The following is a 26,464-nucleotide window of genomic DNA, read 5'->3' as shown; positions in this document are numbered from 1 at the left end:
AAACAAAGGACTAGACTATTGCTCAATAATGTTGATAAAAATCAGTCGAAAAATGCTTTCATCAGCTCCAATACCAGCCTTTGAGACTGGATCGGGACACCCCTCTAATGTTTGTCCTTTTTGGCTTTTTTCCATTCAAGGGGAAGGGAAGGCTAGTCTGGTATGAGTCCAGGTGCATCACCAAGATGATCGCAGAGTGGACAGGACCGAGAGCAGGGCTGGGCAGTTAATCGAAATTGACATTCAGAACTTCTACTCGACATAATTTTGTCTATATCGGGTATAACAATTATTTTTATTCTGTTATGTCCCCACGTGTGTTCACGTACTATCACTTTAAAACCATGCTACCAACCTGTAGTCACGTGTTTCTGACGCTATCTGCTACAAGGAAGCAACCTAAATGCAGAGGCCGACCAAGCGACTTGAGCAGCCAGTACCAAAGAAAACCAAAAAGAAGTCAGTTTCAGAGCCCAAAGCGCAATCACGTATGTAAACAAAAAACGAGAGTAACAAGCTCCCAGCAACATTAGAAAAATATCCCATATTTAACACTGGAGTACATTTACAGTACAAGCCTCGTCGCTGAACCACGAGGGGCAAAAATACTAAAACAATAATCGTTCATTAATCGTAATCATGGTAAAATGTTCAATTAATCATGATATTGATTTGTGCTCACATCATCAGCACTAACCGAGAGGGACAATATTATTTCACAAGAGAGCAGTGTGTAATGGCTTACAATGTGTGCATATGAGTGACTTACAAGACATTTTAAAGCAAAAACAAATGTTGGAAATCATATTGCTGTAAGTGACCAATCTCTCTTTGTTCAGAGAGATAGGAGCTTAGACGGGTAGGAGTAGAATTAGCTGCTGAGGGGCGTCAAGGGTGGACAGAATTTACTGTAAGTGCACAGTAAGGGCGCATAATTATGTTTCATAAGACTATCTTTTCACATAATGTCATTTGCTTTGACAGAACCTTTTGTTTTTTGGCGTTGCTAAGGTAATGCTAAGTTCGCTAGCTTAGTAATAGGGACTTCCATGTTAGCATCAAGTCATGTTTGAGCAGGGTTTGATCAGCAGATCAACGGAGAAAAAAACCTAATTCCAGATACATTACTTTTTGCAGCTGCTCAAAGGCTTATGTGACCTTTTGTTTTGCCAAGGCATCTTTAATAAAATTATCCACCACTTACAGATGAGAAAACTCATCCTCAGAAAGCAGAAATGTAGTCGATAGGAAGTGAAGGTGTCGTCTGGCCATCCCACCCAGTGGCCTCCCTGCAGTCTCCCGGCGCTCCAAAGCTGTGTGGCATTCAGAGCTTGTATTTCATTTCACTCTCCAGTGCGTTCCCTGGGGACAAGGCACTGAGGAAGAGAGGACTTGTGCCAAACTGGGTCAAAGGGGACCCTCACACCCTTTTCACCCGTGAAGAGAGTATTTGTTGAATGTTCCCGTGCGTATGTGCGGTAAGGCTCCCTGGATACCTACATATGGCAGTGAAACTTTAGATCTGAGTTTGGATGACTTTAACATTTCAGCTGTAAAAATGTCTGAAATAGCAGAAAGAGAGGAAAGCTTCAGTGATGGAGGGTTTTGTTTTTACCTCGGGGAGCTGTCGATTAGCTCTTATTTCTCTGATTTATATTTATTGTTTTATTCATGATGATTATATAACATGCGCATTATAAAGCAGGGTTCAGATCTGATTGGCTGAGCAGTAGTAAACAGATATAATTTGTGAAATATTGTTAGCTTCTTTTGCTGGGCAAACATAGCCTGTGGTTGTTGTGGTAATGAACTGTGTTGCAAAATATAAATTAATCAAATCATTCATTCATTCGATATCTGTTACTACTTTTCCAGTTCAGGGTCCGGAGCCTACCTGGAATCACTGGGCATAAGGCATGAAAACACCTTGGAGGGGGTGCCAGTCCTTCACAGGGCGACACACACACACATACACACACACACACACTCACACCTACGGACACTTTTGATTCACCAATCCACGTACCAGTGTGTGTTTTTGGACTGTGGGAGTAAACCGGAGCACCCGGAGGAAACCCACGCAGACACAGGGAGAACACACCAAACCCCTCACAGACAGTCACCCAGAGGAAACCCACAAAGACACAGGGAGAACACACCACACTCCTCACAGTCACCCGGAGGAAACCCAAGCAGACACGGAGAGAACACACCACACTCCTCACAGACAGTCACCCGGAGCAGGACTTGAACCCACAACCTCCAGGTCCCTGGAGCTGTGTGACTGTGATACTACCTGCTGCGTCACTGTGTCACAGGTGTTGCATAATATATAAATAAAAATAAATAGTAAAATATGTTTATAAAGGCTGCTGAAAAAGAGAATCAGGAAACACTGTATTGTACATCATTTTGTAGGTGAGCATCTTGCACATTGGTGCCTTTGATCAAACTGTATTTGGTGTGTAATTGTAGCAATAAGCTGTATTTTTGATCTGACTGTGGCATGAATCATCGTTTCTTGTGGCTCAATCCTGATGCTTTTTCAAGATGGATGCCCCATACATTAATCGTTGCAGGCCTGCTCTACACTTTCTTGTAATTGCTCACTGTTTCTGACTATGATGGGCATGTTGCTCTTTGCGTTTTTGCTTGGAGAGTAATGCATCATTTGCATTCCCGACAGAGGCTAAGTAGTTGTTAAAAGAAGTGATTACAGCATGCGTAGCGCACGTCGGCTGAATTTATGCTTCACGCCTCTCCCGCCGTTCCCTGGGCGTCGGTCCGTTACAAGCCGGCATTCATCAAGTCTTTTTTTAAATAGCCTCTCCGTCAGGAATTATCATTTAGAACAGGAGGATAGATCTCATTCCAAAAAAAAAAAAAAATAAAAATATTGGGTGCATCACAGGCTCAGATAAGACGCCGGCCAAAAAGCTTTGAAGCATCTTGAAGGCAGCATGCAGATGAAACACATGGAGATGAAAAAGAAGCCTCAAGTGAGAGGACATTAATGGGCTATAGGGAAAGATGCATAGCCACTTTGATGCTATGTATCTGTATTTTACGCAGACATCCCTCTAGAAGTTCCTCTATAAAGGAATTTGCTGTAGAGTATAGCGGGATGAAGAAGAAGGAACAGATGCATGTAGGATAGGTCCTAAAAAAGAATAGGATTCTGTTGATGAAAGTGAAGTATTTGATTAAGAATAGCGTTAGAAGTTTCAAAGCTGTCAGTCTAACCCCGGGACACAAACTTCACCCCCCGCATACCAGGCTCATCCCAAGAGTTTTAACTTGTAAGCTTATGATAATCTGAACTAGTGCTGAATTATGAATGGCACAGAAGACATGGTGCAGTTTTTAGGCCAGATCTATCTCTCTTTTGGTTCTTTTCCTTCTCGTTCCCTTTTTCTTCAAGTCAGAATGTGTGCAGTGCTCTCTCACATACAGCTGAAATATACATCAGCTGGGAAAACCCAATATGACCCTTGTACATTTGGAATGCATAGGTAATTTCTTTTGGAGCCCTCTGAGGAATATTAGTTTAGCTCCACCGGAAATGAGCCGCTCGAGTTTCAGTTTTTTGATGGACGGTTTTCGATTAACGATCGCCAGTACTGTATGCATGGCTGCATAGAATCCAGTGCCTAAGTAACGGTGCAGAATTCGGGTCGTCAACCTTCGCCTCTTGCCTTGACCTCACATTCGTCGGGTGTTTGTATTGACAAGGCCAAGAAAGCAAGTGACAAGAACATGAAATGCATAATGAGGAACTGCCACAGTTAAAGGGCAACCTGCATCCTTCCCATAATGCTGTAATGATGAGCAATTACGACGAACACCATGTGGCTCAATATGAAAAGCGGGCGCAGATTATTATTATTATTATTATCGTTACACTTATATAGCGCCTTTCTAGACACCCAAGGACGCTTTACAATCCACACTGCTCAGAACATTCAATCCACACACTGGCGAGAAGCGGCAGCCAAACGCGCACAGCGTACTCTCAACCAGAAACGACCGTCCACCTGGAGGACTGCATCGGGCACTAGGGTTTAACCCAGGACAGAGCGCCAATCCATATCTGGGCTCACACATACAGACATTCATTCACACACCAGGACAGTTATTAGAGAAGCCAATTCACCTACCCTCCATGTTTTTGGACTGTGGGAGGAAACCGGAGCCCCCGGAGGAAACCCACGCAGACACGGGGAGAACATGGAAACTCCACCCAGATGGGACTTGAACCCAAGATCCCAGCGCTGGGAGGCGAACGTGCTAACCACCAAGCCACCGTGCCGCAGATGCATTATTCTCCTTTTCGCTCATTATGTATTTCCCATTCATCCCATTGATCCTAGCGTTCCTGCCGTCCCTGTTCCAGCGGGCCACTCTAGGTTTAAGGCTGATCGACTTGCAATATCTTTTCATTGTGTCGTTATGCTCAAGATCACCGCTAGACACAACATGGCCGCCTTGACATCGCTCTAATTGTTTTGCATTGTTTAACAGCATAATTCGTGGGGGATGAAGGCGGCAGAGCTGCCTAACCGCCAGGTGTGTTTGCTCAGAGATAAAGGCGGTGGATCAAAAGGCACATTGCTTCAGCACCAAGCTCAGGAACTGACAGCACCCAGCTAAGGGAGCCTGCGCAGCTTCAGCTCAACTTTAAATATTTAATAATCTATAGGCAGCCGAAACCCGGTGGCTCCACCAAACAAAGAGCCATTAAAGGTTGCCCAAACTTGGACCTGAGGCCTTTAGTTCATTTATAGCTTTCTCGAGTGTCCTACTTGGCTCTACAATACAAACAAAACAATTAACTATCAATTATGTTGGCAATCAGGTAATCTATACAGATTATTTTGACAGTTAATAGAGTGATCAAGGCTTAAAAAGAAGTAAACAATCAAAATGGACTTGTGTCACTGCAGTGCAGAGAAGCAGAGATCAAGTCACCATCCAAATAAAACCAGATCAGTGGTCACGTATTTAAAAACGAAACAGTTGAAAATGTATTTGGAGAAATGGAGGGTCTAAGAGAAATAAGAAAAAGCAGTCCGTTTTTGTGGGCTGCCTAAACCAGAACAAAATGTATTGCAGTGAGCCATTTGATTTTGCCCTACTTCTGACACGAGGAGAAATGAGAAAAATGGGAGTGGAAAATAACTGAAATGAATGAAAATGGTGAAAATGAGAGACGAGAAAATTCTGAAATGAAATATGGTGAATAAAAAAAGAAGACCAAGCAAAAAAAGCAAAAAAATTGGAGTGGAGTAGGGGTGGGCGATATGGGTGTTATAACTATATCCTTGGTGAAATGGTAAACTGTGAAAATATGTTTTGAATTTCAAGAACATAATATTGCAGCTAAATAAAGCAAACATTCAATTGAACCATGAAAAAATAATCTGTAAACATTATTATGTAAACAACTGTAAGCTATTACAAGTCTGATTTTGTATAAAATAACGTAAGAAATAATTCTACCACAAAACTAACGAGCAGAAAATTTAGTGCACGAAAGTCTCTGTGAAATAATACCCTTAAAACTTCACTGTAAATAAACAAATACCAAGTAGATGGTAGGCTAGAGTCAGTGTTGTCTGTCTGCTTGGGTTAAAGCTAACACTAACCATTGAGTTCTCGCCGTGGCATTTTTGTCATTCCTCGTAATTAACTTGATACTTCTGCTTGAGGCGGTGAAACAGATTAGTTTTGTTTCTTCCTTTTGCTGTTACAGGCTTCTTGCATATCTTACATATTACCCAGATCTTATTGTACATCATATATTTTAGAACCAAATCAACTCCACATAACTGAGGTTGCTCTCCTTGGAACAAATTCTTCCACCACAGAGCCATTTTCCACCATACTGTTACTGTGCCCAAATGACTTACATATGCCATATCATGTGTAACAGCACAATGTCATTACATAAACAAATCAGGATATTTCTATTATCACAATATTCATTCATTCATTATCTGTAACCCTTATCCAGTTCAGGGTCGTGGTGGGTCCAGAGCCTACCTGGAATCATTGGGCGCAAGGTGGGAACACACCCTGGAGGGGGCACCAGTCCTTTTATCACAATATTGATTTTTTTATTTTATTCAAATTAATACAAATCTTATTGCAAGTGATCAGATATTGCATAGCCCTAGCGTGGAGAAATAAGAGGACAGAAAAATAGAGCCAGGATAAAAGAGAAATGACCTAAAACAACAAAACGAAAGCTTCTGCACACTTCTTTGCTCATTTCTTACCACTGAATGCTTGGGGCTGTGGTGAGCTGTGTGTGGCTCCTTATCATTTAAAGGGACAGTATCTGGAACGGGTCAATCTGAATAGGACTAAGACAAGTTTAGAACACTGCTGTGGTGTTTTGACCAAAGCATGTCATGGACGTTTAATTACGATCCCAGATGTGTGCTGACTTCCGGAAAAACACATTAATAAAGCCCTTTATTAAAAAGAACCCTTTTTAAAGGAAAAGAAAAATATATTATATAGTACGCCATGTTACTTTAAAAGAGGCCAGTAGAGGAACTTGGTGTGTATGCATTCTGTTCTGATTCCTTAATCCAGACTTTCTCTCTCAAACTCCTGTTAACTTCCTGACTACAGTCCCCAGTTTGAACTCCTAACCTGTTTCTTGAAGCTGTAAACCTGCCTGACGCTCACACGGAACTATATTCTCACACCTTATATCTGTCTTACTCAATCAGAACTGCACCAGATCTTCAGCAGACTTCAACCCTCCCAGCTCCCCCATGGCGTCTACGCGCTGGAACGTTTCTTCTTATGTATTGTTTAATTATTTCTCACTCGTAGCTCATTGCAGCAGCTGCTGAAAATGTGGGTTCTGAACTCTCAATCTATCCAGGATGTGGCTTTGTAAGTAGAACATCAGATAATTTATTTTGAATTTAAATTTATGGAAAGTTAATACTGAGCAAAGCCTTCTACTGTCACATTTTATTCAGTGACATTGTTAGCTGTAATTCAGTGTTATGTACTAAGAACCTTTGCAGCATTCACTGTCCTAATGGGGCATAGTGCTATGAAGGTCAGCTCTGCTACAGCACAGACATTTCTTGGACTGGACCTGAATATTCAGCTATTGGAATATTTGTTGTTGTATAGGTATTTGGTTTTTCAGTTTTTAAGTCCTTTTATTTATTTTTTAACTAAATAGATATTGGTATTGGGCGGCACTGTGGCGCAGCAGGTAGGTGTCGCAGTCACACAGCTCCAGGGACCGGGAGGTTGTGGGTTAGAGTCCCACTCCGGGTGACTGTCTGTTAGAAGTTTGGTGTGTTCTCCCTGTTTCTGCGTGGGTTTCCTCCAGGTGACTGTCTGTGAGGAGTGTGGTGTGTTCTCCCTGTGTCTGCGTGGGTTTCCTCCGGGTGACTGTCAGTGAGGAGTTTGGTGTGTTCTCCCTGTGTCTGCGTGGGTTTCCTCTGGGTGACTGTCAGTGAGGAGTTTGGTGTGTTCTCCCTGTGTCTGCGTGGGTTTCCTCTGGGTGACTGTCTGTGAGGAGTGTGGTGTGTTCTCTCTGTGTCTGCGTGGGTTTCCTCCAGGTGACTGTCTGTGAGGAGTGTGGTGTGTTCTCTCTGTGTCTGCGTGGGTTTCCTCCAGGTGACTGTCTGTGAGGAGTGTGGTGTGTTCTCCCTGTGTCTGCGTGGGTTTCCTCTGGGTGACTGTCTGTGAGGAGTGTGGTGTGTTCTCCCTGTGTCTGCATGGGTTTCCTCTGGGTGACTGTCTGTGAGGAGTGTGGTGTGTTCTCCCTGTGTCTGCATGGGTTTCCTCTGGGTGACTGTCTGTGAGGAGTGTGGTGTGTTCTTCCTGTGTCTGTGTGGATTGCTGACTCAAAAGTGTTCGTATGTGTGAGTGTGTGCGTTGCCCTGTGAAAGACTGGCGCCCCCTCCAGGGTGTATTTCTGCCTTGAGCTCAATGATTCCAGGTAGGCTCCGGACCTACCGCAACCCTGAACTGGATAAGCGCTTTCAGATAATGAATGAATGAATGATATTGATATTGATAAATGCAAAACTCCACTCCATCTGTATTCAAGCTCTCCAGCGCTAAAACCCGACCTCAGGTCTGCTCCCAGAAAGCCAGCACTCCATCCGCTCTTCATCATAAAAGTCCCTGTAATAATGAAACTATTACCGCCTACTTGAACCATGGTGACACCACAGTTAATTTTTGGCGGCCTCCTAGCTCAATTTGAAACCCCTCCACGAAGCTCCAGTTAACCCAGTAATACACCGTGCCCTTAGTGAGTCCTCAGAGCTATGAGCCACAGTGGGGCTCAACATCCTGGAGATTTGGATTTTAAAGCAGGTGTTGGACATGGATATTTCTAAATTAGTGACTGGGGAGTGTTTTGGGTGCTTTTTGGCACTTCAGTTATGGAGGTTCCCACCGGTCCTGTGGATCAAACTGGCAACCTTCCAGTACCAGGCCCAGTCCTCTAAACATTAGGCCATTAGAAGGAGTTTCCCCCTACTCCCCACTACCTCCTTCCTCCCTGGAATATTTGAATAGTCACAGTATAATCCTGTTGAAGCTCTGAAGCTACAGCTGGACGATATGGCCAAAATTTATATCACAATTTATTTCTTAATTTTGGTCTGTACGATATAATATAAAAAGCCATAGAAAGCAACACGACATCACCATCAAACAACAACCTCTTGCCTTTGTCAATATTAATGTCAATAACTTTAACATTGAGTGCAATAAAATGATGGCAGTGCCCTGTAATGAAGTCGGTCCGTATGTGGGTTCCCATCCAAAGCGTAATAAACAAATATTGGCACCTACTGCATTTTTGTGAATAAACTTAAAGTTGAAGTAGGACCCCGTGATCAGGAACGGCATCGAAATGAAGAAGAGGGAGAGATCTGAGTGGGATATTAAAAACACACTTTATATTAAAAAGCTTGATTTAATTCATTTTGTTGGGCATCTGTGTCATTTCTGAGGAATAGAGCTTGACCTGGAGGCTGAGGGTTCAAGTCCCACTGCGGGTGACTGACTGTGAGGAGGTTGGTGTGTTCTCCTCGTGTCCTCTGGCTGCTCCCAGGGTCCAAACACACGTTTGTAGGGGGACTGGCGAATGTAATGTATATAGTGCGTTAATACCCACCTCTGCATATGAGTGAGTGTGTGATGTCTGTGATTGGGTCCAGGGTGTGTTCCCGCCTGGTGCCCAATAATTGAAGGTGGACCCTGAATGGAAAATTGAAATGAATAATGAATAAATAAAACATTTGAATAAAATGAATGACAATGACCAGTGGCTCGTCACATGGAGTTTGGCATCGTCGTTATCATCACGGTGTCAATTTGAAATGGAATTCAATATACAATAATTACATGGCAGGTTTGTTCATATGGGCAGGGGGCTGTGTGTGCATTATATAACATGCTTTTCATGTCCAGTGCTGTAGATTGCATCAGGAGTCAACTGACCCAACAAGCGTCCACTACGCCACACGATTTCCTCCGGGGACCTGGCCAGCCGTCTTGTAGTCTGACTGTTGTCTGAGTCGCTGAGGCTCTGGTGCTAAGTCTGTCTAATTAATGAAGAGCTAGAAGAACAGACTAATGAACTGGGGAAAACAATTCCCCTTCCTCGCATGCGCTCAACTCTCCCTCCTGCTTTGAATGTTTATCCGCAAAATGTTTTCAAAGCGCTAATCTCTAGCTCTGACTCAGCTCTACACTACTGCAATACCAAGATGTCTTGGCAAGTGAAAGAATCTTAAATCTACTCAATGTATTTATTATGCCTCATTAGGAGACAGCTCAACAACTAGTCTCAACCTTCATTCATGCAGTCGTGACATGGATAAGTGAACCATGAACACTTGAAGAACCTTTTTACAGGATTAAAGGGTTGTTTTGTTCTATCTAGCACTTTTTGAATGGTTCTTGAAGTGTTACTTTACAATGGAACGGTTCTATAACCATCATTTTTAAGTGTAGCTGTTTCTAATTTGTTCGTTCATTCATTCATTCATTTATTAGTTCACTTATTTGTTCGTTCATTCATTCATTTCTTGAATCCGCTTCTTCCTTCAACCACTGTTTGTATGTTTACAGTTTCTTAAGATAAAATCCCTTAAAACAAGTCAGATATTCTATAAATGGATTAAAACATGTATTCATTCATTGTCTGCAACCGCTTATCAGGTTCAGAGTCATGGCGAGTCCGGAGCCCACCCAGAATCCCTGGAGGGGATGCCAGTTCTTCGTAGGGCGACACACACTCACACATTCACTCACACAATTTACACCTACGGACACTTTTTAGTCGCTCATCCATCCACCACCAAAACTCATAAATCTCCTAGTGACTAGTTTGAGATATAAAATTCATTCATTCATTCATTATCTGTAAGCGCTTATCCAATTCAGGGTCGCAGTGGGTCCAGAGCCTACCTGGAATCATTGGGCGCAAGGTGGGAATACACCCTGGAGGGGCGCCCGTTCTTCACAGGGCAACACACACACTCTGTTTTTTGGACTGTGGGAGGAAACCGGAGCACCCGGAGGAAATCCACGCACACACAGGGAGAACACACCAACTGCTCACACAGTCACCCGGAGGAAACCCACACGGACACAGGGAGAACACACCACACTCCTCACAGACAGTCACCCGGAGGAAACCCACGCGGACACAGGGAGAACACACCACACTCCTCACAGACAGTCACCTGGAGGAAACCCACGCAGACACAGGGAGAACACACCACACTCCTCACAGACAGTCACCCGGAGGAAACCCACGCAGACACAGGGAGAACACACCACACTCCTCACAGACAGTCACCCGGAGGAAACCCACGCAGACACAGGGAGAACACACCACACTCCTCACAGACAGTCACCTGGAGGAAACCCACGCAGACACAGAGAGAACACACCACACACCTCACAGGCAGTCACCCGGAGCGGAAATCGAACCCACGAGATATAAAATATATATTTCAAATGATTTCTCTGTATAAGAGATAACTTTTTTGCAGCGTAAATTTAATTCCGTTTTCAGATCAGCCGCTGCTACATATAACCCCTCGCCCCTCCGCAGTTCTCCAAGCAGAGTTTTCTCAAAAAAGCTTTATTAAAAGTTATGAGTGGATTTCAGCAGTGTTTTGTAAATGATGGATGGCCGTCATTAGCGCTTGTTCTCTCTCGCTGTCATTTGGACGTTTAGGTCAGTCTGTTATCCCAGTAAATTGTAAAAGCAGACACCATGAAAGAATAATAGCGAGAGACGCGTGCATCCCTGCCGAGACGAGGCACGCTCTTATCGATAGCGATTAAAGATGCTTTACTGAGCTTTGGGAGTTGTGTGTTTGGGGCGTGATTCATTTCCTTTGTACATTTTTAGAAGATAAATATCATGTGTGACTCGATTACGCAGATGCTTCCACTTTAAGCCATCAATTCCAAATCTACCTTAATGAAACTGCTATGATTCATTGAATTCTTTATTATAAAAAACTTTAATAAACATTTAGAACCCCCCCACACACACACACACACACACACACACACTCCTGCAGAGAATGTCCCTGAGACTGTACCCTGTGCTACATGTATTTCTGATGTCCTCATAATTCCATAATTTGGCCTCAACATTCTGACAAATTGAATTCCATCAGCTTTTGTTGAGCGTTTGTTTATTAGAACATCCTTTGTTTCATCACGAACAGGAAATTACACAAATGCCCTCAACATCCAAATAATTTATCAGTGTCCACCATTTCTCCTTCTCTGCAAATGCAGTGAACCCCTACACATTCAGGAAGAGTACGGTCTGTGTGCTGAGAGCACAGTTCTGTTTGCCAGGAACCCCATTTTCCTTGTATCGTTTAATCATAATTTTAATGTCGTTTATTTTCATTCTTTTGACAGTCCCCTTCCTTAAAAGCGAATGTACATTTCCTATAAGATTCATAGAATCTTTCCTCACCATTTGCTTGATCTCGGCTCTGTTTTGTACTCTGGAAAAAGGTCCAGTGTTTCGACGCAGCCCTGGCTCTGTAAACAGGAAACAAACTATGTTTGAGGCAGAATGTTGAAAGCATGAAGATGGTTGAGGATGTTGCTCTATTCCTTCTCCATATTTGGGAAATATTCACTTATTTTGCTGTTACAGTTACATGGCTTAAGGAGGAACTGACTCCAAATTCATGTGACTGCTAACTGTGGGAAAGTAAAGACATACTGAAAGTGCTACAGAACTAAACAGCTTGTTCAGATTGTATGTTTATCTGTGAAAAGAGTAGTTCTCCAGAATGGTCTACGCTTACTTTGAAACAAATGGATTGTCTTATATCTAATCTCCACAGACATTACTTGAAAACTGATAACTGTGAATGTTCAACTTTTGACTGGATGTGGGTTTTTTTTTGCTCCTGGGGCTCCCCCAAGTGTAATTCATTTTTAAAGAACTGTACTGAAATCAGCGCCTTCTCAAGGGCGTGTCCCTGCCTTGCACCCAACGATTCCGGGCAGGCTCCGGACCCTCCGTGACCCTGAACTGGAAACTCACAATGAATGAGAATGAATGATGGATGTATTGAAATCAGTGAGGAGGGGGAGGGAGGAAGGGGTAGATTCCTACCCTCCTCCACAAGTTACGTAGTGCAGTGTCTGCAGTGCTGAGCCCTGCTGAGCCATGACAGAAGCCCTATTCTACTTGTTACAGTTGTACTTGTAGCATGGAGCAACAGTGCTCAGGAAGCTGGGTTCATTAACTTCATATGAACTTAAATATCATCTGATACTGTGAGAGTATATTGAGATACTGTGGAATATGGAGAAAATATCACATAAGATAATGTTATCAGTTCCGTCCGGCGCTACATGAGCTGTAGTGTTCCTCTACAGTGAGAATGGATGGAGTGTTATCTGATGCAGCTCAGTGGCTATAGAGCAGAGTTACTTAAGTATGAATCTTAGAGGTCTACTTACCAAATTTCCCCACAGCTGAAACTCCTGATAAGGTCAAACAAGGGAAACAAATGAGTGCATTTTTAAATTCCATTTATCCTTAAACAACTGGTTTTCAATACGAACTTTTCATTGTAAAGACGCATTTGGAAGAAGCCATTTTTGTTTATGGATGTAACGTTACTACTCCTGAGTGATGTCATTGTCATGGAAATTGTACTAGCTTCTTGATTGGACGGCAAAACATGAAAGGAAAATATAGTGCAATTGTGAGAAAATGTTTTGTTGTTGAACGTAATACAGCGCATTTAGGTCCGGACCCAGATCTGAGTCTGTCTTTCCAGTACCACTGCTCTATTACTGTGACACAAAGAGGGAGTGAGAGGGGAGTGTAACAGCTTCATTCACACCGTCTCACTCTGCCTTTGTGTGAACAACAGCTTCACACATTGCTGCTAGCTTAACGTCATTAAAAACCAAAAGAAACAGGAGGTGGGTTTCCCACCAACGCTTTTGCTTCCTATCGAATTAGGTCTGTCACTACTGATTATGTTAGTAATTGCAAAATCTGATTATTTCCAAGACTGAGTTTTAGAAAGTGAACAGGAATGGACCTTGAGTAGCAAATAATGCATAGCTATCATTTTAGATTCTAAGTTCATTTACAGAGGTAAAATGATTAAATAATCATTTAAAAGAAACCTTTATAAAGCCTAATGTATAAGTGTATATTCCTAGAGAACTGTAGTATATATGCTTACAGAACTGAGCCAGTCAGAGACAAGTCTTCATTTAAAGGAACACTACGTACCATTTATAGATGCTCTAAAAATAAATATTATTTACTTACTAATGTGTTGAAATTCTGGTGTCAGTAAACGATTAAAAAAAACAAAGTGGTTTGGTCAGCTTTGTTAGGTTTCTCTCTCTGATAATGGCAGAAAAATGGCAAAGAGCCATCGAAACGTTAATAATCATGAAAAGAGATGAGGATATTTGTCACGCCCTCGTCCTGTCATGTCTGTTTTCCCCGCCATGTGCTCTCTGCACATGGCTCTGTCTGTTATTGTCCATGTGTCCGCCCATGTCCTGCCTTTGTTCCGCCTCCTTGTCCTTAAGCCTCGTTATCTGTGTCACAGATTTTTGTAATTTGTGTCACTTCCTTGTATCGGTCATTCGTTTTGTTTCTTTCCCACTCCAAGTCAAGTCGTTTCTTTCCTGTAAGTCTTGTTGTTTCGCCTCCAGTGTTTCCCTGTCATGTTGCTTAGTCCGATCTGTTTGTCTCTGTTGTTTCCTCGTTTCATTTCCTTTATCTTGTCGTTTCCGTAGTTGCCTGTCTTTGTTTTGTTATATCTTTTGTTTAATTAAAAGTACTGTGTTTTAGCGTGTGTGTCCATCTCCGTCTGTCCGCCCTCTGCTAATCGTGACAATATTCCTTTATTCCTGCTCCATAGGTGAGTAATATTGACTTATTTTTGCTGCTTCAGATTATTTAGGAGGGACGTCTAACCGCACGAAAGTAAACACAAACACAAAGTGTTACAAAGCTAAACAACTAATCATTTTCAGCTTTGTAAACCAAAGTTCTTGTGGAGAGTTTTCTTTCCGCCTCTATTTTTTTTTACTGTGTTTTTGTGTATCAAGTAGGATTTGCTATTTTTAAGATGGTACTAAAGCTGTTGTTAATGTAGTTCATTAGTTGTTTTACCCCTTGATCCTTCACAAATTTGCAATCTCTTGCTTGTGTTAATCCTCATTGAAACATTGTTTATAATCACTTTTTTTTGGATCAGATGTTTTTCTCATTCCACTTCCACTTCTCTTTTTTTCAATGGTCAACTTTTTAATACATTCCTACAAAAAGTTCTACATGTTTGCATTTCCAGATTTTGTTGGCTATTGTTAATTTATATAGCATCGTTTTCCAAAGGAAAAAACACATTTCCAAAATAGTACCTTTGCAGGAGAAGTACATTCCTTATAGCTTTCAGTGGAATTTAATGTTAAGTATTGTCTGTCAAGTAATTTTGGAAGATATTTATTGCTTCATTCATCATGAAAGTTTCACATGATATGAAAGACAGCTGTTGTGTTCAAATGATATAGTAAACTAAAAATCCACAACGAAGATATCAGGGTGGCACTGTGCAATCTATAGAGATACCATTTTGTTTTCTGAACATAGTTATTTAGAGTGTAATAAAGATTAAGTTCAAATCCCAGATGGTGCAGAAGCACTATAAAAGTCTAGGGGAAAAACTCCTAGCACTGCATTGGACTTCCTCTGTAAATTGATAAGACATTTTGGACATTCTGGATAAGAGCTTCTGCCAAATGCCATAAATGTAAATGGGATGTACTTAATGGCTTTTGTGACTGCAAATTAAATGTAAAAAAAATATTAGTGGTCTTTTATATACTCAGTCATTCACAAGCAAGGATGGGGTGAGGTTCACCACTTTGTGAACACCTGCCTGAACAAATCGTCCAACAATTGCAAGGAATTTTATCATCAAAAGATTCCAAGAATCTGGAGTAATCTCTGCAAGTAAGCAGTAAGGCCAAAAACCAACACTGAATGCCCATGACCTTTCGATGCCTCAGGCAGCACTGCATTAAAAACCGAAGTCATTCTGTAATGGATATTAACACATGGGCTCAGGAACACTTCAGAAAACCATTGTCAGTGAACACAATTTTTTGCTCCATCTACAAGTGCAAGTCAAAACTTTACCATGCAAAGCGAAAGCCATATATCAACAACACCCAGAAACGCAGCTGGCTTCTTTCAGCTGGGCCAGAGCTCATCTGAGATGTACTGACACAAAGTGGAAAATTGTCCTGTGGTCTGAAGAGTCCACATTTCAAGTTGTCTTTGAAAATCATGGACATTGTGTCCTCCGAGCCAAAGAGGAAAAGGGCTGTCCGGACTATTATCAAGTTCAAAAGCCAGCATCTCTGATGGTATGGGGGTGTGTTAGTACCTATGGCATGGGTAACTTGCAAATCTTTGAGGGCACCATTAATGCTGAAATGTACATACAGGTTTTGGAGCAACATATGCTGCTATCCAAGCAACGTCTTTTTCAGGGACGTCCCTGCTTTTTTTAGCAAGACAATGCCAAGCCACATTCTGCAGGTTTTACAACAGTCTGGCTTCGCTGAAAATGTGTAGCACACAATAAAGCACAAAATACGACAACAGAGACTGTTGAACAATTGAAGTTGTACATCAAACAAGAATGGGAAAGTATTCCACCTACAAAGCTTCAACAATCAGTGTCCTCAGTTCCCAAATGCTTATTGAAGGTTGTTAAAAAGAAAGATGATGTAACACAGTGGTACACATCTTGTCTTTGTTGTGTATTCATTTGAATATAGGTTGAAAAATTTCTGTTTTTATTTATGTTTTACACAATGTCCCAACTTCATTGGCATTAGGGTTGTATTACTTGTATTATGTTTATTTCAGTGCTGCTAAAACTATAACATGACACCAATGCCATTATTTACTGTAGGTGTAGCTCTGGCTCAGACCAGTGAAATATAAACATTGATTGCTAAGCTGCACTAACTTATCTCTCATATCTTAATAAATTCAGATGAAAGCCACTCTGAATTTCCGTGGCTAAGATTTTATCAAACATCATGACACTTCCTCATATTCCAATTATCTGCTCATTACCAGAATTACCAGGTACATGCCCACTTTAATTATCCTGTGTCCTCAACTATGAGTTATGGCCTCTGTGTCTGAGGTAAAAGTGGGCAAAGTAGACTCAAAGCTTTAAAAAAAAAGAAGAAAAAAAGATAAATCACTGCCTTCATTACCTTTCATCAGCAGCAAGATAAGAACAGAAAAGTCCTCTGTGCCCAAGGGCGTGTTGAAAACCTGACAAAAAGGCTCACCTCCGGTGCTGTTTGTGGCTAATGTAACCGTCCAAGCCTGAGTGACTTCACCGCTTCACTAGCACTGCCTCAGCTAGCAGAGCGGGTTGAAGTTCGGAAATGGAAATCGGTTTTCTGTTTCACAAAACAGGGCCCAACTTTTTAAAGTGAAAGTGATGGTTGCCATTAAGGTTGTGTAGCATAGCAAAAAATATAACATCAGGAGGATACTCCTGAAATTTAAATGGTACACAGTATAGGTAAATCACAGTATATAACTTTGTAAAAGCTAAGAAAGAAGTTAGGACAGCTAGGAAATATTATTGTACTTAATTTTACAAGTAAAATGTGGAAATATTTAACCTTTCACCATTTGTGAATTTGAGAGTCAGATGTGCCTTTATTAGCGTAGCTAAGTCGGTCAAACTTTCAATAAAAGACCATAACCCTGGTCATATCTAAAATACATGTATAACAGACTGACCAAAACATTTGAAGCTAACATAATTCAAAAAGGATTTCAGAAACTATTATTTTTTAAACAAGGAAACCCCATCAGATGAGCTAATGCTAACGCTAGGCCTTATAAAAGCTATGTTCGGTATCGAGGAGCCTTTTTTAGAGCCATGTATTTTAGCAAAGCAGGGACAAACCCTGAATAAGACACCACAGGGCAGACAGATTTGCCCAGCCATAGTGTGTTTTTGGACTGTGGGACGAAATAGAGAGAGCATACTGGGGACATCTGTGACTGTGAAAGCTGTTGATTAAAAAAAAACTAGTCAGAGTCTTTGTGGGCCGTCTAAACCAAAAGAGCATGGGATAAAACAAGCTGTTCTTATTTTGTGCAAGGATGAGGTTAAATGGAGCAAAACAAACAAAAACATTTACAGAGAAATAACTGTACTGTACTGAACAAAAACAGCAAAAATGAGAACAGAGCAGAAATAGAACAAAGTCCAAACCAGAGCTTCTGCTCTTCGTTCCTCACTCCTGTGCACTGGGGTCAGGGTAAAGAGTGGCTGATGTTCTGTCGTCATGAACAGGTCTGTGGAGACAGTGAGGATGTTGTTGTGTTGTTTGATAAAAGCATGTTATAGACACATTAAGACACAGATTGGGTTAATTTGTGGAAATTGGGTACAATGTGCCTGCTTTAAGAATTACTAACAGACCTACTAAGCGCTACAGACCACAGTCTCATAAAAACAAATCATGGCATAATGTTTTATGCTAATGATAAGACATCGTCATTCTGCTCATCCATACTTGCCGTTATAGATTGGCTCTTCTCTTTATTGACTTACTGTTGGTAGTGCAGCTAAAATAGTTCTTCATTTTCTCCATCATTATATTTTAGCACCCCGGTTAATGAATGAAACGACACTGATGTGGATCATCGGAAGCCAATTACACTAATGGTGTCTGGCACTATAGACGAAGGGGCTGCTGGAGTCGGCTCGACTGGGTGAAATCCACAAAGCAGCGCTAGTGTGTTCGCTAATTAATACATACAATACCATAATTACTTGGAGCACTCGACGCTTGTGAAATAATGTGGTTTTTTTTTCTTTGCCAGCGTGTGTCCTTAGGTTAACAGCTGCTTTTAAAGTAATTGTTTATATTCGTGCTTCTCTTCTACAGCGAAACTCTGCGTTCCCAGTGAAGAGCAACTCGGGACCATTCCTCCAGGGGTCCTGCCAGTGAATGTGCTTTATTGTGGTCGTAAATTTCTGCCTTATCAGTTATAAACATTAAGAGCCCAAGAAGTCATCCTCCCAAGTGTCGAAATTACAGCCCATTCATGAGAGTCTGCACTAAACCGACAGATGCCTTAAAGAAGCGGGAGGTGTAGTGCTATCTGCGCTGTGAAGGATATGTATGAAAACATAACTCACACTAATATCCCAGCATTGTTAATGAACAGAAGCTAAAACAGGGGGCTAGTTAGCTTTTTACAAATGAGATTGTGCTGCCTCCATTAGTGGTTATTAATTATCAGCCACACATTAGTCCTTTAATGATCAGTCTTTAGTAAGAATGATCAATAGTGATAGGAAATTAACTGTATTCTGTTCCCTTTCATATATTACCCTCCCAATGTGTGCTTGTGTTTTACCTGGGGGTGGGCAATTTTAATATAAATCACAACGTTTAAAGACATGTTCATGGTCTGTATTACAATGAGAAAGCTCAAAATATCAAGGCAACTTGATGCATGAAGATTGAGTTTTCTCAACAGTTGTTTTTGTTAATAATCTTTACCGTGTTCACACTCGCAGGCAACAACAGGTGACAGTTTCTCAACATATCGACATCCGTCTACGTCCATCAAATCTAGGTGCTATAAAGTATTTCAGAACCACAGAAGAACTACTTTTGGTTCCCTCAAGAACTCAGAGTTGCCTGAGTGTGAAGGACTTTGTCTTGTCATTGTTGTATGATTTGTGCAGACGTCTGTCTGAATCTGACATTTTAGCAGTTCAGATTTGGGCCACTTTAATCTGTGGTACTAAAGTCAGATCCATATTTGATTCTAGACTATTTGAGCCTGAATACACCTGGGACCACATTCACTTGAAAAGCCAGGTGTAAACATCCCCAAGAAGTTGTTATCAGATCATTATCGGATCACTCAAACCATATTCAGAGGTCATCAGAGACACATCTCGTCCACATGTAATACAAGTGTAAACAGAAGCCTTTTCTGAGTCCAGATAAAGTGGAAACATCTGTGGAGACGAGGGACAACTCAGGTGTGTTTTTTTTTTTTTGGAGATCAGTGGTCAGACTTTTAATAGATTAACTTGAATGTCCATCATCATATGTGAAAGAACATTGTGAAAGTGTTCTTTATCCATAAAACTGGACACAATTTTTTTCCACCAGTCTTGACATCTCTGTCTTGTCCAAAAATTCCTGTGGCCAGTCTTGGCATGGACCACTTCAGAAATCACAGCGGCTGTGAGAGATGTTGCATTTATATTTGTCCAGAGCATTTTCATTTGGATTTTAAATATTCAGGAAATGGAAAAGTACTTCTCATTTTCATTTTCTGAAAAATCTTGGGGAACAAAGAACATATCAAAAGTCTCATTTCAGTTTCCTTTTTTTCCAAAATAAATAATAATTAAAAAAAACATGGTCAGAAAAACGACCTTGTGTCACTTTAATCTGCCATGTGAATATAGCCAAAGTTACATTTCCTTAACTTTAAGCAAATTTTAATGCTAGACACTGTCTTTTTAAAAACATGCATCTCCCACTGTAGTAACATTACAAGGAAAAACCTTAAACTTTCAATGGAAGTTGATGTAAAAAGATTATATTCCAAGTAATTTTGGAGCATTTCTATTCATTCCTTCATTCATCATGAAACTGGTCACACAATGTGAAGGACAGCTACTGTGTTCAATTGATGTAGTAAATTAAAAATCCACAAAAATGAAGATACATGTTTTAAATTGAACAGCAATGATATGCAAAAGTGAGCTTTAATAGAAGTGAATGTGGACCAACAACTGGAAAACACAAAACAAAGAGAACAGTAGGCACACGAACACTAAGACAGTTGTTAAGTACAGAAAATGATAGAAAAAAACCCCAGTTGCGTTCCAAAGCCTAGGCTGCAGCCAAGGTAGGACGTGTCCTCAGTAGGACTGTCCTATGAAGCCTACTCCTTTGTAACCAGTCACACAAATGGAACCAGTCTAAAGAGGCTGTGTTGTGACATCACCGGAAAGGTCTTATCAGCCTCGAAGCACTAACATGACTGTAAGGTAAAATAGACTGTATTTGCCTAATAATGTTATCCTGCAAGACAGTACCATTAAAAAAAAAAATATATATATATATATATATATATATATATATATATATATATATATATATATATATATATATCAAAACTCATTCTTCAACCTTAAACATTGAAACTTAAGCTTTACATTTACATTTCAACTGGGATTAAACAAAATACTACTAAATTAAATATATGCTTTCTCTGGTCCTGTAATATGCCAATAAACATATTGATTAAATATGGTATAGAGACAAATAATTTAATTAATCAATTATTATACACATTACAAGATAAATGAATTCTGCTCTTGAAACTTCTGAAGCTCTGTTTTTTGCCATGTTTATTTTCTCCATAATTGCACAGAGAATTGTGGGTATCTGAGGGCCATGACGGATACATCTGTTGCATCCTCCAAATCACTCCAAACTGAGGGCATTGGAACGCAGCTAATGACTCACACCATGGATTTCAAACACAGGGCTTATTAAAGGCTAAGATGACAAGAAACACCTGTGAGTTAGGTCATGTGATCCCTAAGGGCTCCCAGGTGTGGGGCATGGCTACAGGACATATGAGGGACCAAAACACCAAAACAAAGCAAGAAACAAGAGACTAGGGTAACAAGTACACGGGACAAAGGCCAACCATGACACAGTTGAAAGATGATGAGGTGAAGCTAATGTGGCTATTGATAAAGGCTCCATTCTACCTTGTCAGACTTGTCAACATAAACGTCCTGATATGAATGATGCCTAAAATAGCTTAACACGCTAAAACAGCCCACAACCAAAGAGTGGCCATGCCACAGTTCATTTTGTCAGCTTCAAATTAGAACACCTCCACGAATCTCTGGCTAATTCTGTCAATTTGGACGAATTTAGTCGAATATTTGAATATTCGCTGCATCGTACAGTCGGAGCTCCAAAGCCCTAAACATCGTATTCAGGACAGCACCATACGTGTTTCTACCTTTAAATACATAAGCTTAAGTGGACTATTTATTGTTAGCTTCTGGTTCAGACTTTTCAATTTACATTCTACCCAGTAAACATTTAGCCGTTGATTCAACGTTGAAATAACGTAATGACTGCCGTCTAATCAACGTTCTCTTAAGGTTGAAAATGAAAGTTGAAAAGACGTCTAAACACAGACATTGAAAAGACGACTATTAGACGTATTTTGGACGTCCATTGACGTTATTAATTGGTCCCGAAATAAATTACTTGTATAAAACGCGTTTTGGACGTCCACTGACGTTATCGATTGGTCACCACTTAACTAACTTATTAAGATAGATTTTGGACGTCCATTGACGTTTAAAATATGTCATTGACGGACAGACTACTTTTAGACCTATTTTGAACGTCCAGGGACTTTCCTTGTTTACTTGGTAGTACTTTGTAACTGTTGCACTTTTAAAGTTGGAATAAACCATTCATAGTAGAAGCTGACAGAGAAGCAGTAAATTTGGCGTCTCCAGAGTAAGATACTATATAAATGTTATGTTATCAACATTTATTTTGGAAACTGGACAGTGTAGTAGATGCTTACACACGGCACCACAGATCTTCTTAAACACTCACATGTACACAATGGACACACTTGGGGCACATTAGCAATGCTAACCATAACCTCTCTCTTGCCGGTATCCACCTACTTATTGGTCTACTGCCTGTATGTCCCTCCCACCTGCTCTCCGGCCTTCAGAGATAAATACATTGTTTGTGGGGGGGGGGGGTTTATTGTGTACACAGGGTTACAAAGGTTCGTCTGTTTAAAAAACGTAATTTAACAGCAGGTTACCAAGAAATGTTTTATAAAAATGGGAATATTACATCCAGAGCATTTCCCAGACACTTTTATCCAGCATGACTCACAGCGGAAGTTTCTTGAAGAGGTCACAAAAGTAGCCATAGGGAAATATATATATTAAATGCAATTATTTGTCATTTTGGGCTGGAAAACTAATCGAAATCGACATTCAGAACTTCTATTCGACATAAATTTGTTTATATCAATTATTTTAATTCTGTTATGTCCCCACTGTGAGCTCATGTACTATCCCTTTAAAACCATGCTACCAAGCTGTAGTCACGTGATTCGGCCCCTATCTGCCACACGGAAGCAACTTAAATACTCGTACCAAAGACAAACGCAGCGTCTGGGCTGTGGACGTGCTCTGTTTTGACTATAATTAAGACGACACTGAACAAAAAGAAGTCAAATGTAAATGCTGAGAAACTGACCAAAGCACAATCACACACCAAATGTAAACAGTGCTCAAAAAGCAAGAGAGGAACAAGTTTCCAGCGACATTAGAAAAAATATCTTAGTTTTAACACTGGAGCATATTTGCAGTACAAATACAAAAACAAAATAATTATTCATTAATTATAATCGTGGGAAAACGTACAATTAATCGTGATATTGATTTGTGCTCATATCACCCAGCACTATTGTCATTTAATCTGTGAACGCAAACACTAGTGCACTAGGAGCTGTAAACACACGCCCGGAGCAGCGGGCAGCCATCTCTGGTGCCTGGGGAGCAGTTGTGGGTTCAGTGCCTTGCTCAAGGGCTCAGTAGATTGAGGGAGAAGAACAGTGTTGTTTCTTCACTCCCACCGCCCCTAATTTTCCTGCCGGTCGTGGGAATTGAACCATGACCTTTCAGTCGTAAATCTGTTGTAATCCATGCCCCCTGTGCCATGTGTTAGACAGGTGTGTTACCCACTGAGTCATACCAACTGTAATCCAAACACACACATTTATAAAAGGCAGAGTGTGCAATGTCACATCACCCTGTATGTCGACCCAAACCGTGCAAGCAGAATCCCCCCACAGTATAACGGAACCTCACTCTGGGGTCAGAGTTTCAGGCCTGTAACTGGTTCTTTGGCATATGCACTCAGCCGGTGTGAAGAGTGGGGTGAAGGATGACTCCACATCTCTGCAGATAAGTGCCTCTGGTTTTGAACCAGCGACCTCTTATATGCCTATATCTTTATAATGAGAGGATTATATAGTGCAACGCTGCTGCAATATCCCTCTGTAGGATCTATGATAGACCTCCTGGCTGTCTTAAGACTTTTTCTTATACACATTTAAAAGACAAGTATAACCACATTTATGATCACATAGGCCTTTTTTCAGCTCTGGCTCCTGATCCCGATGTAATCAGCCATACATTGTCATCGGAGCTTGTTCAGATTCATGCCCTGACATCACATAGCTCCTCCTTCATGTTCCAGTACAGTTCCCGCCCCTTTATTTTGGACATTTTGATCATGGATGATGGTCATATCAATATGATTTATAGGTTATAGGGGATATTCTTCAACTTTTCCACAAATTAAAGGTGACAAAGGGTTTACGAAAAAGGGTTTATGAAGCCTTTGTGTCAGTATTTGGGTAAAATAAAAACAAGCTGTCTCAGTCCAGTTTGCTAGGCTTTCTCTCTCTCCGTGTGCATGGAAGAGCAAAGGCATCTGCTGTTTTAAACAGTGGAGAGAACTAAATATGTTGAAAAGCATGAACTGAGGTGAAGATCTTGCTCTATTTCTGCTCCATAGGTGTGGAATATTGACTTGCGTTTGCTTGTTAGTGTTGGTGGATTTTCTCCAAAAGCAGGACACAGCTAACTGCATTACGGAAAGTGCTAACAAATTATACAAAACGAGTTACAAATGCGTTTCTGTGGTGATTCAAACAGTTAAACTTTATCCGCATACAAACAACAGTTGTTTTTTTACTCTCAGACATATAGTTTTTACACCTTAAATCAGAAAAATTTCTAACCCTGTCCAAACAGCCTTGTTCAGAACGACTTGCAGAGCTTGTTTCTTTAAATGCTAATGAGACACACACAGGTCACAAGTAACAATGTCAAACTTTTGTTTTCACTGTTTTAGCTCGGTTCTCTTCCTTCTCTGCTCTCATTTTTGCCTGTTTTGCTTAGTTCTCTTAGTGCTCCACTTTTGTTATGTCTGTATTACACAATTTAATTGTGATTGGAGATGCTCAGATTAGGGACTATCAGAACGGTGCCCATGTTTTTCCCTTGTTTTTCAGCTTAGGCAAATCAGAAAAAAATGTACTGGGTGCTCTTATTTCACAGTGTGTGGCTATTGGCTCCAGATTCCCAAATCAACATACATTCATCCATTCATTCATTCATTATCTGTAACCAGGGTCATGGTAGAAACCCCCGCAGACACAGGGAGAACACACCACACTCCTCACAGACAGTCACTCGGAGGAAACCCACGCAGACACAGGGAGAACACCCCACACTCCTCACAGACAGTCACCCGGAGGAAACCCACGCAGACACAGGGAGAACACACCACACTCCTCACAGACAGTCACTCGGAGGAAACCCCCGCAGACACAGGGAGAACACACCACACTCCTCACAAACAGTCACCCGGAGGAAACCCACGCAGACACAGGGAGAACACCCCACACTCCTCACAGACAGTCACCCGGAGGAAACCCACGCAGGCACAGGGAGAACACACCACACTCCTCACAGACAGTCACCTGGAGGAAACCCACGCAGACACAGGGAGAACACCCCACACTCCTCACAGACAGTCACCCGGAGGAAACCCACGCAGACACAGGGAGAACACACCAACTCCTCACAGACAGTCACCCGGAGCGGGAATCGAACCCACAACCTCCAGGCCTCCAACCTCCAGGCACCTGCTGCGCCACCGTGCCACCCCAAATCAACATACATATCCACAGAATATGTCCTTTTTTAATGCAGAGTGTAGTCTAGACCTTCTTGTTTACACATTCCGGTCATACCCTGCAGCGTGCAGTTGCTCTTACATATAACACTAATGCACAATCATCACTCTCAATGGCTGTGTGCGTTCAGCCACAATTCCCAGCCCTATTTACTGATGTTTTTCCCATAGATTTAAACTATCCAAGCTATTAGCAGGTTTTTTTAAATTTAATATTTTACTGTGCATCACTACATCTAATTAACAGCACCAATTATCATCTCAAAGACTCATCCTAAAAATACTGGCAAATCTCAGACAACTACACCATGGGGATTCCTTGGTTCATCTAGTTTTTTATAGAAGCACTGCACTTAAAGGGCGGCATACGCGATGTTAGAAAAGTTTTTTTCCCCCACTCCAACTCAGCCTGTGATGAAATGCTGTTTTGCTTATGTGTGCTTCTGTCTGTTTTCAGAGGGCTGTGACAGTCCGTTGGTGTCTAATCTGCCTCAGTCTGCCTTCAGAAGCTCATCTCAGCTGTCCAATAGCCACGGCCCTGGCTATGCAAAGCTCAACAGGAGAGATGGTGAGTTCAGCAGTTAATGAGCTCCAGATATTTATGGATCACTAGCAACAGCATTCAGGAGATATTAGGAATGTGAAATATACAGATCGTTATTTATTTCATTGAAGTACTGATCTCTCCGAAGGCGAAAAAATAATTAGGCAAATGGGTCCTCTGACCAATCACAATGCTTTGAATGCACCTTGAACATAGCATTGGGCCATTGTGTTAAACATCAATGATGATAACTGAGAATGCAGTTTACAGCCAATGAACTGGGCCTAATGCTGGGGGTATTTATTCATTTATTTATTTATTTAATCACTTTAGCCAATACTTCACACTAATCTTGTTGTACTGAATATTGTTAAAACACAAACCCCTTCAAGAAACCAGGAGGTGCAGACTCGTGTTTATCAATGCTGAGGAGTTGTTCCTGCCTTGTGTCCAGTTTTTTCCAGCTGGACCCACCTCGACCCT

The 26,464-nt window shown here is 41.2% G+C and overlaps 1 protein-coding gene across 1 annotated transcript in view; it reads left to right on the top strand.

Annotated features, from left to right (window-relative positions):
• cntnap3 (contactin associated protein family member 3) overlaps positions 1-26,464 on the top strand; it is a 192,631-nt gene that overhangs the window by 21,430 nt on the left and 144,737 nt on the right. The window contains exon 2 of the mRNA XM_066650672.1: positions 25,895-26,005. Coding sequence (XP_066506769.1) covers positions 25,895-26,005 — 111 coding nt within the window. The remainder of the gene's footprint in view (positions 1-25,894; positions 26,006-26,464) is intronic.

The sequence above is a fragment of the Hoplias malabaricus genome, chromosome 18 (assembly GCF_029633855.1).
Source record: "Hoplias malabaricus isolate fHopMal1 chromosome 18, fHopMal1.hap1, whole genome shotgun sequence".
NCBI classification, from domain to species: domain Eukaryota; kingdom Metazoa; phylum Chordata; class Actinopteri; order Characiformes; family Erythrinidae; genus Hoplias; species Hoplias malabaricus.
This window is presented reverse-complemented; position numbering and strand designations above follow the sequence as displayed.